This window comes from Cavia porcellus, unplaced genomic scaffold, assembly GCF_034190915.1.
Source record: "Cavia porcellus strain 051 isolate PalLab524CR breed Dunkin Hartley unplaced genomic scaffold, mCavPor4.1 scaffold_28, whole genome shotgun sequence".
NCBI classification, from domain to species: domain Eukaryota; kingdom Metazoa; phylum Chordata; class Mammalia; order Rodentia; family Caviidae; genus Cavia; species Cavia porcellus.
The window spans coordinates 10,694,120-10,711,186 of record NW_026947511.1 but is presented as its reverse complement, the minus strand read 5'-3'; the positions used below and the strand labels follow the sequence as shown (position 1 = coordinate 10,711,186).

The window sequence follows — 17,067 nt, the reverse complement described above, 5'->3', positions numbered from 1 at the left end:
TTTTACTATCTGACTTTTATCTCTCAGAGTATTTAAAAAATTTTCCTTGAATATATCAATACAGTATTCTCTTGGTAATTATGACATTGTTTCTCCTGTCTTTGTAAAAATGTACAGATGCTCAAATCCCTTATGCACAATGGTGTCATCTTTGCATATAATCTATGCAATCCTCTCAGATCTTAAATTGTCTCTAGAGTACTTATAATATGTTACACTGTGGACATGTCAGTGTTATGTATGTAGTTGCTGTACTGCATTGTTTAAGGAATAATGACAAGGACAAAGTCTACATATTGAATACGTACACAGAAGCTTATTTGTATCAGCAGTTGGTTTGCAGATGTAAAACCACAGACATGGAAGGTCATCTCTAATTTTATTGCTAAGTAAGACTGGTGAACATATATTTTCTGTTAGCTTAATACTTATGAGTAATATTGTGCGATAGTATAGACCAATGGCATAAAATAGAAATCCCAAGAAACTCACATTTTTTTTACAAAGGTGCTGAAGCTTTTCAGTGGGGACAGGCTAGTCTTTAACAAAAAATGCTAGAACAACATAATAAAATGAACTTTGATTCATACCTCTTATCATATATAAATATTTACTTGAAGTGTATTATAGACCAAAATGTAAAAATATAATGTAAAGCTGTAAAAACTTCTAGAAAAAACAGAGGAAACGCCATTGTGACTTTTAGAGTTTTTTAACCATAATAAATCTTGTGTTTGTGTTTCTCAGACATAAATAATTACTGTGTAAGAAAAAGTAGACACAGTGGACACCACTAGAAGCTGCTCTTTTAAACACAGAAGAAAATGAAAGGGAAATGACAGCATTTGAGACGATATCTACAGTGTATTTCTTAACAAAGAACAGGAATCCACAGTATATAAAGACATGCTTACAACTTCATAATGAAAGGATAACCCCATAAAGAAAAAGGCAAAAGATGTGAATTGACTGTTTACAAAAGAAGATATATAAATGGTTGATAGGTATATTAAATGTTATTTACAGTCAGTCATCAGGAAAATGGAGATTGAAACAGTAAGATATGTATCTTATTTACCAGAAATGGGTAAAACTTACGGGGCTAACAAGGAATGTGATAAAAAGCACAAAGTGGTTCAACTACTTTGGAGCATTTTTGGCAGTTTCTTGTTCATAGTTTGTGATAGCCTTCTAAATTTGTTTAGCACCCACCATCCATCTGATTTCCCCGATGATTGGTTCCTTTTTTCCTTCCTCTCTCTTTCTCTCTTTTCCTTCCTTCCTTCCTTCCTTCCTTCCTTCCTTCCTTCCTTCCTTCCTTCCTTCCTTCCTTCCTTTCTGCAGGGATTGAACACTTACCAGGCAGGCATTTTCTATTTCTTTCAATTTTATATTTCTTTGGGAAAGTAGATTTTCTTGAGTACTGAGAATCACTATTTTTCAGTATCATCATACAAAACTTTTATTTCAGCTTTTCTATTTAAATTAAGATAATATAGGAGGAAGCGGTGCTGTCTGGCTAAGAACTGCAAGTACCTTTTCACCACTTTAATTGCTTTTCCTATTTTGGTTATTATAGCTGATAATTAAACAACCTGAAGGTGATCAGGAGGCAATAGTTAACAGATTGATCAGAGCTTGCCTGCGTTAGTAAAATTAAGGCCTAGGTTATTTGTATGTTTCAAAAGAACATAGTTCCATGTGTTAGTAATAGCAGTAGCTGTTATTCAGGCTTTAAGGATCAAATACTGGTTAAACCATAATATGTGGTTACCAGATTGTGAGCTAGAGGAAAATGCAGCAAATGATTATTTCACTTTTCCAGATGCTGATTTTTTGTTTGTTTGATTGATTAACATTTTAGGGTTATTGAAGTTGTCTGGTGGCTGTAGGCTGTTTTCTAAATGGAATGCCTTAAAAGTACATTTTCTATTGCGTTTCTCAAGCCCCTTATTGTTGGCTATTGTCACTACTTGGAGTTTTGTTATTGCCTGTTGGTAGTGCTTGTTAATTAGCAGACTCTTAATAAATGTTAAGTGAAGTTATAGAAAATAAAATCTATAAACCTTGCTTCTATAATTTGTGTTCTGTTGATACCATTAGAATTTTCTTCTCAAATACTTTGTTATATTGTCTATATCTTTGTTGGAACTTTTCACATGGTGTAATCATTTTTTATATCATTTATACATACTTATAATAGCTACCTTAAATTCATTTGCTGATCCTAACAATTGGTTTATTTTGGAATTTGATTCTATTGATTGTTTTTTTTCTTTTCCCTTCGGTCATGGGTCATGTCTGTCTTATTTGTCTGTTAGTAAATTTTAGTTAGATGTTGAATGTTGAATGGAATCAAAATGTTGTTTTCTTTAAGGGGTTTCCTTTTCATTTTGGTAGGCATTTAAATTAAAGGTTGATCTGATACTGTTAAACTTGATTTTCTTTGTAAAGGCAGATTTAAGATTTTTATTTTGTCCTAGTGCCTTTATTTGTTTGTTTGTTTTTTGAGATAGGGTCTCACTATGCAGTTCTGGGCAACCTTGAACTCATTATGTAGTTCAGACTGACCTTGAACTCATAGTGATCTTGCTGCCTCAGCCTCCTGATTACTGGAATTACAAGTGTGTGCTACCATGCCTAGCAGGGCCTTACTTGTAAGATATGACTTTTCTGAGGTCTCAGCTGAATATTTGGGATGCTCGTGAGATTATTTCCTCTCTGTCTGTGTCAGAATTCCAACTTTCCCCTGTATTTATTGTACTGCCTCAGTGTCTCATGTTTTCATATCCTACACAAGACACCCCAGCCTTTGGTTAAAGACTTAAGGTGAAATCCATGCAAATTTCCTTCTTCTTCTTATGTATTACCTATTTGCTTTTTTGTTCAGACTGAGGTGAAATCCATCCAACTTGTTTTCTTCTGTTGCTATGCATTATCTCTTTTCTGGTACCCTTTACTGTCTTACAGTGTAAGACCCTTTACAGTTGTCTTAGCAACACAAATCCATGAACTCTTTTTACCTCAGTGAAACCTTTGTTCCACTTGAGTTACATATTCTTTTGCTTTTTGAGAGAAGAACCCCGACCCCCAGCAAGGCATATATGAGGGGTGGTACGTTATGGATCGTAAACTAATTACAGTAGTGGTTTTTTTTTTGGTCTTTTTCATTTTTATTGGTACCAGGGATCGAACTCACGACTGCCTGCTTGCAAGGCAGGCACTTATGCCGCTGAGCTAAATCCCCAGCCCCTACAGTAGTGTTAATACGATATGTGAAGAGTTGTAACTTCTGTTAGTGACAGTTTTATTAAGTACTGCTTGTACTACTGTGTGACATAATTTTTCATTTCAAATTTATGAGTTTTTTTCTCCACCTATTATCTCTTTTCATACTGTAATTTTGATTGTACCAATATTTAGTTTTTATGTGATTATAACTACATAAATGCTATTCACAATTAAGCAGAATAATAGATTGTAACTTTTTTCTGCAACTCCCTGCCCCAAATATGATAGTTTCCTTATTTTTTTACTGTTTAGTTTTCTATGTTTTTGATCGTGTTTTGATACACATACATACCCCTTATGATGTAAATCTCTCCATGTTTAGTCACATTTGGTATTTTGTCAGTTTTCTTTTCTCCAGGGGCCTTCTCATTTTACCTAATCTGTATGAATTGCTCTTTAATCTTAGTGTGTGGCAGTCTGCTTAGATGCTTCTTCCTCATCATCCTGGGAATCTTCACATTTGCATTTTGAACTCTTTAGTTCTTAGAATTTGTCACCTTACTTCATATCTTCCCACTTTTGTTTTGTGAAGCACATCTTTCAAGAACTCCGTGAAAATGTATGGGAAGCAAAATTACTGGAGATTATGCTTATTGTAAAGTATCTTTATTATATACTTAAGATTTATAGTCTAGAATATAGAATTGTAGCCTGGAAATAATTTTTCTTTAAAATCATGTATCGACCATTTTTGAAAAAGCTGTTAGTGTTGCTGTTAAAAAGGGCAATGTCATTTTGATTCCAAATTCTTTTTATGCAACCTATTTCCTTATAGGCATCCAGCTAAGATTGTCTGTTTTTGTCCCTTTAGAAATTTCACAAAGGTATATGTACTTCTATGTGGGCATGTTTTCATCAGTTTTGCTGTGTACTCATATGCATTTCAGTATTCATATGCATTTCGGTTTTAAAATTTATGTTATTTGGTTTTGGATATTTTCTTCTTTTAAGCCTCTAATTGTCTTTTCTATTTGTTCTGATAATTCCTCAAAATTACACTTTTCTGACCCTTTCCCCCTACCTGATGTTGTGTTGAGGATTAAAAAGGTGTGTGTTTGCCTGTGTGTGCATGTGTGTGTATTTGTGATTCTTGTAATTATTGTTCGTTTAACAGTTTCATAAATAATTGTCAAGAAGGAATGGTCTTCGAGTTTGACTCTTTACTAGTTGTGTCATCTTGGACAAGTCCAATAGTCTCTTTGAAAAGAGATTCCCTCCTCTGTAAAATGTGAATAAACTATTTCTCACATATTTGTGAGGGTTGAATGAGAATATACATGTAAAAATGCTTGATGAACTCCTTCAGAATTAATAGCTACCATCTGTATCTTTTAAATATCAAAAAGTTTTAGTTGGGAAGAAAACTATGCCATAATTTTCAGGGATAGAGAAAGCTTGTGACTTTCTTGGAAATCTGTATGAGCCATGCTAATGCTAAGAGCTTATGCTCCCTTTCTAAGAAATTACTTAATAAAATTCAATCTCATGTTAGCCTGAAAACAAAAGATTATGGAAATACTCATTCTGTGTAAAGCTCTGGTTTTACTCCAAATTGTATAAATCTGTGTAATGTAGTAATTATCAGAATACCATGATTACTAGTGTAAACCTATGGAGAGAATATGAGTTATTAATTTATTTTTACTTAATGGTATTTGATATTAAGAAAAATAGAATCTGTCTTTTGATTCTTAATTGTATTAATGTAATTTCAAGTACAGTTTTAAATCATTTTTGTTAATAGTGGATTTTTGTTTTGTTTTAAGGTTTTTGGATTCAAAGCATAAAAACCATTACAAGATATACAATCTGTAAGTATGTTTTCTTATTTGTATGCTTGTGAATAAATATCTTGTAAAATAATTAGTGAGCAAAAGTTATTTTTATATTAGAGTGAAATAAAGTTAAAGATATATTTTAACTGAATTGTATTCCTAAAAGAATTAGTTGGAATTTGATGGATAGATCATTTGGAAAGTGGAGTGATGAAGTAAAACAGTATTGGCACAAGTTTATGTTACTCGATCTGCTTTGAATAGCTTGGGATGCATGCATGCCTTCTTGAACCTGTAACCATGCGGTCAGTAATTTGAGTGTAATCTACAGCAAAGCTTCTGTTGAAACCCAGAACCATCTTCCATAGAGGTGTGCTACAGAATGGATGTAATTTATATTGGTTGATTAAAAAAGCTATTAAGAGTATTCTTTAATGGTATATAAAACAGTTAATAAAATTTTAAATTAGAAGTTTTTTTGTCTGGTATAGGAATTTAAAGATCGCCCACGATAGAACTAGTTGATCTTATCTTCAACTTTCTTTCCTTTGGACTTTGGGAGTAGAAATATAAAAAGGAAAAAAAGGAAGGAAGAAAGTACTTAACCACTTGGTCCTTTAAGAGTGTTTTTCCTTCCCAAAACGTGAACCGTTTTCTAACTTTTAAATAAATGGCACATTATTTTTCTACCTGGTTTTTATTTTTTATTTATTTTTTGGGTTTTTATTTTTCTTATATGGATATATGAATTCCACAATAGAGAGGATTTATGCAGAATTAGGTATACTATTTCACTAAATTTTTTGTAGTTGATCAAACAAAAGAGTAAAATTCTGCCATTAGCAGGCATTTAAATCTTTACCAAAAAGGACAAAGGATTCCATATGCCTTTTTGGCTTGTGGTGTATTGCTTTTTTTATTCATGTAATATTTCTGTCCTGATAAGACCTCATAAGTAGTGAGTATGGAGTAGACACTGATATTATTACTCCTAGTGAGTTTGTGTGGAATTCTTCAGATTGGCAAAGATGCAATCATGTATTTAGTGCTCACCACATGTTAGGAATTATAAAACATTTTTTGAGGGATACAGAGGTTGTAAGACATAGTTGCAGTTCTCAATTAGCTTATAGTATAATGTGAAATACAAAATATTATAGAAGAGGTAACTTGTATAAAAGAGATGAGTGAATAATTATGCACTATGCATACAGAAGGTTTCATGAAGGAAGGTATGTTTGATCTGTGGTGAACAGAAGCGGTGAAGTCAACGACTTCTAGGCTCAGGAGGAGAGCAAGTGGCATTGGAGATGGAAGGAATGGCAAGTAAGGAGATTATTGGTGTAATTATGTTTGGAATGGGACAAGACAAACTTTTGGGTGTGTGTATGTGTGATTAAAGTGGTAAAAGTGTGTACGTTTAGATGAGCCTAGTTTACAAATGATCTTCGTGTTTGGGGGTCTTTTTCTTTTCCAGATTAGCCTCTAGAAAGCCCGTGGCAGATGCCATAGTAATGTATTTCTTTGGAGAAAAATAAAAACCAAAACATTGTATTTTTTGAACAATTGGATCAGAAATTGTGTCTAGAACTATCAAAAGCTGAAATTCATTAAATGCATCACTTCAGACCTGGATTGTCAGAATTGGGGATTTAAAGAGTTGTGAGGGAGATTGGAAAGCACTGAAAACAAATTCTACCTTTGTCAAAATTTTATTCTAGTTTAATAGGTCCAAAGGAGGGGAGGCAGTTATTTTTTATTTTTGTATTTCTGCTTCCAGATTTCAGGGCTTAAGGCTTATACTGTTGGTATTGGTAGTGCAAGTAACTTGCATTATTATTGTTTTAAAGTTAGCTTTGAAGGATATTTGAGAGCCTGTTTTCGTATTTCCAAACAAAACATTCAAATTAATTAAATATTTCTTCAATCTTTGGGAGTACTTTGTAATGCATATTAAGTCCCTTTTCTTACATGGAATCCTGAGATTTAACAGAACTGAAAAGTATGCGAAAGAGATAATTTAGCATAATTTTTTTATTTTACAGATAGAGAATCTGAGATCTAGAGAAATGAGCTGACAGGTCACATGGACCCTCCACTGGAAATATTCCATTTATACTTTATTTTTACCTCCCCAAATTTTGTTCCCTTTAAAAGTTTCTAGAACTACTGAATTGTAACATGTTTTCATTTTTTTTTTTAATGTCACTTTCCGGTTTCCTTTACCGTCCTTTCTTCCCTTGCTTATTTTTTATCTGGTTCTGGGTAAATGAGTCTAATAACTGCAGATACTTCTATTTTCTTTCTTTTATTCTAGGATAGTAATTACATATGACATTTACCTCTTTCTTTGCAAATATATAAATTTCAAGTTCTTAAAATATTTTTAGTGGGCATCCCCATTGCTATTTTCTTTACAAGTATGTAAATTTGAAGATCTTAAAATACTTTTAATGGGCATGCTCATGTTTATTAATATGTTAAACCTTTTATAATACTTTGAAATGCATTGTTGAAATGTGAACTTTCTAATAATTAAACTATTTCTCTTTATATCGCTATAGTTTCTTCAGGCATTGTTATTTTTAAAAAGGTCAAAATTAGTTTTGTAGCATTGACCATAGATATACTGATACTCATTAATCTGCTTTGTACTAGTGTATTTTACTTTTTTTTTTTTTTTTCTTTGTATAATCTGTATTCTGGTAAAGAGTAAGGAGGGTTGATAGGGAATAAAGGCATTTGTATTTCTAGTGTGAGGAACTTCAGTGTTCACTGAATATTACTTCTAAAAGATTTACTGTATTTTCATTGCATATTCTATTTGAAAAATCTTACGATTTTATAGCAAACCTTAAGTTGTTGCTATTTTTGTTACTTTTGGTAAAATAGGAATAGCTTCCTGGTAGAATGCAGAGAACCTCCTGGCTTCTCTGAAAACTTCATTTTATTCTTTTCATCACTTTCTTTCTACCACCATTTCATAATAAAGTCACTTAGTGCTTCTTCATTTTCTTGTTTCGTATAAGCCAACATGAGGTAATAATGACAAAAAAGTGATTATGATATCTTTTGAGTTTTTGTAATAAGAAAGTTTAATTGGTTAAATGCTTAGTTCTTTTGGTAACCCTATGAGATAGACTCATCACTAACAAAATACAAAGACGTCAAAAAAAATATGTACTTGTATGTATAGGGCGTTTCTTAGAGAAAATGTTTTGCTTTGGTTTGGTTTGAAGAGACAGGATCTTGCTATATAGTTCAGACTGGCCTTGAATTCGTTGTGTCATCTGGGCTGGCCTTGATCTTGTAGTCTGCCTGCCTTAGTCTCCCAAGTGCTGGGAATACAGTTAGAGACAATTTTAATTAAGAAAGTTTTCATTTTTACCTTGCCAACCATTGTTCTGAGCACTATCATTACTCTTGGTATATTATCACCCTATTTTATACCTCCTCTGCTTCCTGTAAAGATTTTTTTTTTTCAATTTTTTCTTTTTGATACTGGAAAACGTTAAATGTTTTGTATACTTGGAATTTTGAAATTGCTGGTTAAGGAGCAGTGGACCTTTATTTTAAAATACCAAGTTTTTACTTTGAATAATTTTAAATCATCTAGTTGGGTTAGTATCTGGAGTTACCAGCATGCTGCTGACCACACTGAAGTATAGAATCCCTTTTTGAACCTGAATAAGCCAGTGCATAATAACAAAAATCACTACAAAGACAAATATTTGTATGCTCAGGTAAAGATAGGTCAGCATTTTACTATTCTATATTGATTTTACTTATTCTTTCATTGCTTTCAGACATTAAATAAAATTTGTCATCTGAGAGATTATTGAATAGGATACCTTTGGCTTATCTAAAGGGAGAAAGATATGGTTTAAAAATTTAACAAGCATTGTGTCTAAGTAGATTAGTATCTTTCAGGGGTTTTTTTCTTTTTGTTTATGCTTTTATTTAAACATGTTTTAAACTAACAGAGAATTGTGTATACTCGCCTATGTGGTTAAAGATAATACTGAAATCAGTTGCTTGTTGACAAATACTTGTGAAATAAAAATACATTGTAATAACATGTAGATTTTCCATATAGCAAATTTGAAAGTATAAATGCAGATGAATGTGCAGTGTTGTATTTTGGTGGCATCACAAGTTTTGTAAACAAGTGTATAAGTTCTTATTGTATATACTTAATCTTTTAAGCCTCTGTTTTCTTAATTGTAAAACAGATAATAGTAGCTTCTTTATAGAATTCTTAGATTTAAATGAAATAATATAAAACAGCAGAATAACTGACATGAAACTCAGGAAATGTTTGTTAATATTAGTACTTTTCCCTCCGTGTGCAAAAGGTAGCTTAATGTAACGTAAATTTTTCTTTTAGATGTGCTGAAAGACATTATGACACCGCCAAATTTAATTGCAGAGGTATGTATAAATATACCATGGTCTGGGGTATGATTGAAAACCAATAGGCTGTGTTTTATTATCAGCAATAATGGATCATTTAAATTATTAGAAAAGATAAATATTTTTCTTTAATTATAGTCTGAGATAATTTGAAAATACTAATTTTTTGGTTGAGCTTTAGAAATCATGTGTCAGGTAAATCTGTCAATGTTGTCCGGAAAACTCGAGTACATAGTAGACTTAAGAATTAGGATAAATTACTAAACTGATAATGGAATAAAGAGGATATTTACCTGCTGCTTGAAACAGTTGGTGCAATAGTAAGCAGTTGTATGGAGAAAACAGAGCCGCTGACTTTTTTTCCGTTGAGAAATGACTTAAAAGATGGGAAAGGCTTTTAAAAAATGAGCCTAAGGCAGGCATGGTGGTTCATACCTGTAATCTCAACACTTGGGAGACTGATGCAGGAAGACTGCTGTGAGTTTGAGTGTAGCCTAGGCTACCCAGTTGAGTTCAAAGCCACACTGACCTACTACATAGTGAGACCTTGTCTCAAGAAAGAAAGAGAGAACCTGTTAGGGAGACCAAGGAGCCACTTAAATGAGTTTTACTCTAGACACAGGCAAATTCCTCTTAGGAGCTCATAAAAACTTCCGCTTGTATTTGTAAAACCTCTTAAAACCTGAGAAAACTGGAGAGTTGAGAAACTTGGCAGATTCTGCCATGATAGTTGAAAGTAAAAGTGGGTAACATGAGCTGTAGATTGGTGTATTTGTCATTGAGCCCTAAAACTCTAGAATCAGCTTTCAAACAGCTCTGCTGACTGAGAGTATAATTTCACTATAAAAATGCTTTCTTTTTTTGGTGGAATTACGCTAGCTAGTACTTACTAGGCAAGACATGTCCTAGTTGAGGTTCATCTGACCTGGAATAGATATTTAATAGATTTTCCTGAATTTTGGGTTTTTTTTTTTTTTTTTTTTTTTTTTTTTTGGTACCACTGGAGAAATGTAGAATGAGAGAGTATACTTAGGCAGATGACTAAGTGAAAAGTTGTCCTGCCAACCCTGTGTAATAGAACTCATTGTCTACTAGAAGAGCTCTCCTGTCACAGCAAAGGATTTGCTTGTATCATGTACTGTATTTTGGTGATTTGGTTAAGGATGTAAGACATGGCTTTTTAAAATATGCTTAGATGACACAGTGGATAATTAATATATTGGTATTGGTAAGGATTTTTAAACTTTCTAAGATGGTGGAACGAAGGCTAATAAGACAAATCTTAGCTCTGATTGTAGGAGACAGAAGTCTTGGTTCTTAATAATTTGTGTGAAAAGAAAGACTTGAAACTTTATTTGATAAACTTTACCAAGATTGTATAGTTTTTGTAGTTTTTTTCATTTTGTTTTGTAAATGGCTTCAAGTTTTATGTATACCAACATTTGTTAGACCATCTTTAAATAACCTTAGTGTTTTTATTTTATAAAATATAAAATGCATTTTTTTCATAGTGTATCCTATTAGTAGTTCATACTTTCTTCAAAGTGTGTTGTATGGTGATGCAGTATTATAAATGTTACTGCTTTTGTCAGAAATTCACCTAAAGACGTTATGAGAGGCTGTGTGACCTGGTATTTTTTTGGATTCGATGTATCTTTGATGTTTTATGATCTGTGTTCCCTGTCAAATCACAGTTTTCTCCTGCATGAAGTGAAGAACGTAATACCTGGCCACCTTGTGTAATAGATACGTTTAAAAGTTACTAATAGACTATTTTGTATTTTAAAAAAAGAAAGTAAAAAAGTAAACGAACAATAAATTATTTTTCTATGCAGTTCAGTTTTTCTGTTTAAACATCTTGAGTTTATGTGAAACATTTCTAAAGTTGACCTATTTCTGATTAGAAATTTAGGCAAGATCCCTTTCTTACTCTGAGATTATGTTTTTATCACAGTTGCACAATACCCTTTTGAAGATCATAACCCACCACAGCTAGAACTTATCAAGCCTTTTTGTGAAGATCTTGACCAATGGCTAAGTGAAGATGACAATCATGTTGCAGCAATTCACTGTAAAGCTGGAAAGGGACGGACTGGTGTAATGATTTGTGCATATTTATTACATCGGGGCAAATTTTTAAAGGCACAAGAGGCTCTAGATTTCTATGGAGAAGTAAGGACCAGAGACAAGAAGGTAAGTTATGTTTGATGTTTTTTCTTTCCTCTTCTTTGGTCCAAGAATCTATTGAAATAAAATGTTTTATCTGAAAAGCTTTTTTACCCTTCTGCTTTTTTGAGGTCTAACAAAAGCTATGCAGTATGTATTTATAGTGTATAATATGATCTTTTGATAAATGTATAAATTGTGAAATGGTTACCACAATCAAGCTTGTTAACATCTTGATCATCTTTCACAGTTAACTTCTCTACACTGATGTGAGAAGTCTACTCAGTAATTTTCAAGTATATAATACATTATTAACTATGGTCAACAAATTTCATTGTTACCCTTTGAGCAGCATCATTCTATTACTCTCTACCCACACCTCCTAGAAAATAGATTTTACAAAGATACTTGCTAATGCTCATTTCTTTCTTTCAAATTTTTCACTCCTTTGCCATCTCAACTTCTATTTGAGCAAACAGCTTATTTTACTTTTCTGTTTATGCTGCTGTTTCTATACCATGTGAGCATATCTTACTCAACTGTATTTGGTCTCACAAAATCCTTATAAAATAGCATTTAAAAAAATTTAATAGCAAATTAATTGAAAGCAAACTTGGTATTTCTGAAATTTGCTTTGAGAATAAAATGTGTATGGATAATAACCTGAATGCTGTTAGTAAAGTGTAAGCTTTTTTAATAAATAAAAACCACTCTTCACTATCATATTCATAAATTAGTTAGATTTAGATCAAAGATTCTTTGATTATTCAGAAAATTTAAGACTTGGAAACGTAATTTTATAGTACATTTGAAAATAAATTTTTGACAAAAATTTTACAGTAATATCAGAGAATCCGTAAATGTTGAATAGCATGACAAAACATGTTAACATTTAATCCAAAGAATTTTTACACATCTACCATCTCCAAAAAGGACAAAACCCAAATCACTCCAGAGAGATGCAGAAATTCATTTAGAGAGCTCCAGGGAAGAAGATAATCACAATTTATCTGAAAATCTATTGTAGCTTTAGTAATTTTTATAATGAGTCAAGTTTTCCTTCGGGATAGGGCAATTACTTACGGACTTCAAAACAGAAATAGAAGTGACCATATCAACTATCTTAAGATGTTGTTGCATCAATTCCTTAGTCTTATTTTAACCCTTTCTTTGCCTTTGTGACATTTTTCTAAGGATCCCAAAGTAGTATTTATTGGTGATAGTACATAAAATTGAATATTAGAAATTAGGTAAAAGGTTTTCTTGAAAAAAAATAGAAAAGTTGTATAATGAACCAGAATGCTAGATTTGAGCTAGGGACTCTTAAGCCCTCCATGTTATATGACTTTTAAAAATTTGATGAAATACATACATGTTCTTCCACCATATAGGTGCATGGTGTACAGAAACACAAAATTTTGTGTAGGGTTTGTAATTGTGAAACTTTTTTAAAAACTTGGACAGAATCTGCGTGAGAACTTTATCTCCCCCCCCCCCTTTAAAAAATTTTTATTTAAAAGGAAAAAGAGAAAAAACAAAACAAAGCGGGGTAAGGGTACAAGTAATACAGAACTACAAAAAAAAAAAAAACCTTTTTTATGCAAAAATCAATGAGCGCAGTGAATAAAACTTATATAGTACAAAACTAACCAAAGTGAAGTTTGTTTTGTATAGTAGTTAATTTTAATGAAAGCACCGCTGTTCTTTAACTGTTTAAAAATTTTTTTTTTTACATGGAATCTCACCCTGTAGTTCAGACTGGACTGGAACTAATTGTATTCAACTCCAACTTGAGGCAATTCTTTCTTACTCTTCTGAGTACTAGAATTACAGGCATGCACTGCCATGCCTGGTTTTAAATTTTGAAATAAGTTGAAAATATGCTGTTGTCTCTGAATTTTTAATGTTTTGTTTGGTCAGGGAGGGAGTGGATACAGAAGATTGAACCCAGGCCAAGCACATGTTAGGCAGGTGTTTTACCTCTGAGTTACATCCCCAACGTTATGTCATCTTTAATCAATTTGTCTGTGTTTTAGTTTTTACAAGTTCCGAAAACCGCACTGCACAAAAGAGCAAATAAAATCTGTAGATTCTTTCACCCATTGAACGCAGGCTTGTGACAAGAAATAAGTTTTTAGCTGAGTATGGTGGCAAATGCCTATAATTCCTGCACTCTGGTAGATTGAAGCAAGAAGGATCACAAGTTCAAACGCAACCATGGCAGCTTAGTGATTTGGCAAGACCCTGGAATTCAGCCCCCAGGACTAAATAGAAAAAAATTCTCTTCAGATACATTTATGTTGTATCATTTTCTTTTCAAGTTAATGGATTATTTTTGGCAAGAGGGTTATGACTGTATTTCACTTAAAGCTGAAGAGTTAAACTCTTTAAGAGTTTGTATTTCATTACTGAACAGCGTTACCTGGTCATGCAGTTTATATTCCAAATGTCACTGAACTTATCCGTAGAAAAAACTTCATAATTACTCCTGTTTCATGACAAAATCTCTCAAGAAAGTCCCAATTGAAAGGGTTGGCTTTCCTGAATTCGGCAACTTTGACAACAGTAGATTTTTCTTGACAGGTCTTGCATGGGCTATAATTCAAAGCTTGGCACATATGAAGCAGTAGAATACTTTTAGAGCAGTAAGATTTCTTTCAGGATGAACGTGAGTGACCACCTAGTGCATGTGAATGAATAAAGGAGTGTGGTAGACAACTGTAGTGACTCCCTTTAAATGCAAAACAATTACTGTGATTTTGATTATTTGGAGACTCATTTTCTTATACTGATATGTAAAAAGCTGGGTAGGGTATTTCCTTTTCTCTTCAGTTGGCTCTAAGCATTGCAAATAAGGCTAGCCGAGGTGCTAATACTAATCTCTAAAGCCAACAGACAGCCCTGTTTCCTCACATAGTGTTCTTCATACAGGATATGTATAGGACGTGAGCACACAAGATGTTAGAGCCAATAGCTCCAGAAATGTCATGGGTACAAGAGCCTCAAGATAAAGAGACTATGACTCCCTAGGGCACAAAAATTTACATATCTTAAAAAAAAAAAAAAAAAAACGGTTGGGACAGCCTCCCAAAACAATTTCATTGCTACCTTAATTAGATTATGTAAATTGATTCTTCTGCATATCTTTATCTCTACAATTTACAGAGATGCCATTCTTGCACCTGGCTAGTCAGCTCAAGTTATGCAATTCCCCCACCATCCTCACTGTCACTTATCCCTGCACCATACCACCCCCCCCCCTTCTTCACAAGATAATAAATTCTGGGAGAGGCCTAGGATCAGGGCCTTTGTCCACTTGTCCTCACGAGGATTGGACTTAGTACCCTTTGGCTGCCCTTAACCATGTCGTGGTGTCTTTACTCTTGCTGTGGGTTGCATTGGAAGTGGTAGATTAAAATTAACTTGCTGGGATTCCAATGATGTCTCAATGGGATTACAAATACAACTTTTTAGATTATGAGGAAAACTAAAAAAAGATTATGATACTTGGATGACTGTACCCAGTATTTGGGTTTACAATATTTAGTGCCCAACACGCAAATGTAACTTTTTAAATTGTGAGGAAAACTTAAAAAAAAAAATTATAATACTTGGATGACTGTACACAGTATTTGGGTTTACAATAAAGCAGTAAGTGATGGTAGCATGGAGACCTTCTTTCTTCAACAGAGCAGCAAAACCAGGTGTATTGCCAGATAATAAGGTGTATTATCACCTTTAGAATATTGAGATTTCTTCAGAAAAGTTTTCTTTTTTACTTTCCTTTGTTTTTAAGCAAAGAAATATTACCATTTTGAAAATGTTAATTTGTTTTTTCAGGGAGGGTCTTGCTCTGTAATTCAGGCTGGTCTTAAATTCACTGTGTAGCCCAGGCTAGCCTCAGACTCAAGGCGTTCCTCCTCCTCAGCCTCCTAAGTGCTGGAATTACAGGCGTGTGCCACCATGCCTGTCAATGTTAATGCTTTCTAAAGTTTTCTAAAAAGACCTTCAAAGTAGGAATTATTCATTGATTGTGTCACTGTGTGCACATATGTTGAAAGTTACTGGCTGGCTACATCAAGAAGTCATATGCTGAAAGAAGTGGTACTTCCAGTGTTTTATGGCCTGTTTCAGAATTTTAGAAAAGCATACCAAGTTTTTTGAAATGAAACTATTTGATAGTGGTACTATACATAATGATTTTACTTTTCTGATGCATGATACATGTATGCCTGACCATCTCTAAGATACTTACCTTCATCACGTTGCCTATGTTGAGTTTTTGTTTGATAGTCAATAACCTGGTGTAGGGTGTTTTACTCAAGGATTTTTGAGTCATGGTAAATGAAGTTTGGTAATGGTCTAGACTTTTTTAAGCTCTGCTTTCACACGTGCTGTCCTTTCTCTTCTCCTCTACAAACATGTACACATTCCCTAACATAGGTGTTCCTTCAGAACAATTGGCTGTATGTTGCTGATAGTGAAAACTTGCAATATGAGAAACGTTTGGAATATTGTGTCTCATGTTTAGGGATAAAAGGAAAACCCAAGGCTGCTTAAGCTTTCTTATATTTTAATTTCTCTAATTCCAGTTAAATACAGGAGAAATCTCCATAATCAAAAAGCAAGGACATGCTTTGTCAGTGGCAAGAGTCATCACAATTTGTTAATACACTCAGTACTATTGTCTTCTAGATTTGAGGAAAGGATATTTAATGAAATAACAAGCTTGTGAAGTAAGACCAGGGTGAAAAGACAGCTAACTATTATGAAAATAAGTCAAGTCTGTAATAGCATCGTGTGGTATTAATATTACTTCATCAGGAGAAATGTTGTAGTACTTACCATTCTGAGTATAAGTTGGCATCTCCCTTAAGTGAAGATGATGGGCTAATATTAATTAGAAAATGGATATATGTATGAACTATTAGGGATGTACTTAGTAAAAACGGTGTGCTTAGCTATTAGAAGACTCAGTTAAGTAAATAACTGAAGTTGGTCACTTTAGCAATGTAGACTCAAGTCACTGAGATCTACTGTGCATAGCTTGTGCTGAATTAATATACCTAGACTGTATTATGGATGAATTATTGATAGGACCTAAAAGTATCTTGATGTGTTTGTATTATATCCTTTTGTTGCTTTTTTATTTATTTTGGTATTGGGAATCAAACTCAATCTAGTGCTTACCCAGGCAGGTACTTGCTGCTGAGTTATATCCCTGGACCCTTATGTTTATTTTTAAAAAGCCAAAAAATTAAGATTTATTTCAATGAATAGTTGTTTTGTATTTTAGGTTGAAACATGAGAAAGCTAGATAAAGTGGATAAATGTCTTAAGATTATTGAGGTTTCTTTCTGGCTTTAGCTTTTATTTTCTAGGTGATGAAAATGTGCCCAGAAAGGTGAAACATTGTGATCAG

General features: G+C 33.1%; 1 protein-coding gene across 1 annotated transcript in view; it reads left to right on the top strand.

Annotated features, from left to right (window-relative positions):
* Positions 1-17,067, top strand: part of Pten (phosphatase and tensin homolog) — a 61,057-nt gene that overhangs the window by 20,262 nt on the left and 23,728 nt on the right. The window contains exons 2-4 of the mRNA XM_063239506.1: positions 5,058-5,102; positions 9,454-9,497; positions 11,434-11,672. Of these exons, the coding sequence (XP_063095576.1) occupies positions 5,058-5,102; positions 9,454-9,497; positions 11,434-11,672 (328 nt within the window). The remainder of the gene's footprint in view (positions 1-5,057; positions 5,103-9,453; positions 9,498-11,433; positions 11,673-17,067) is intronic.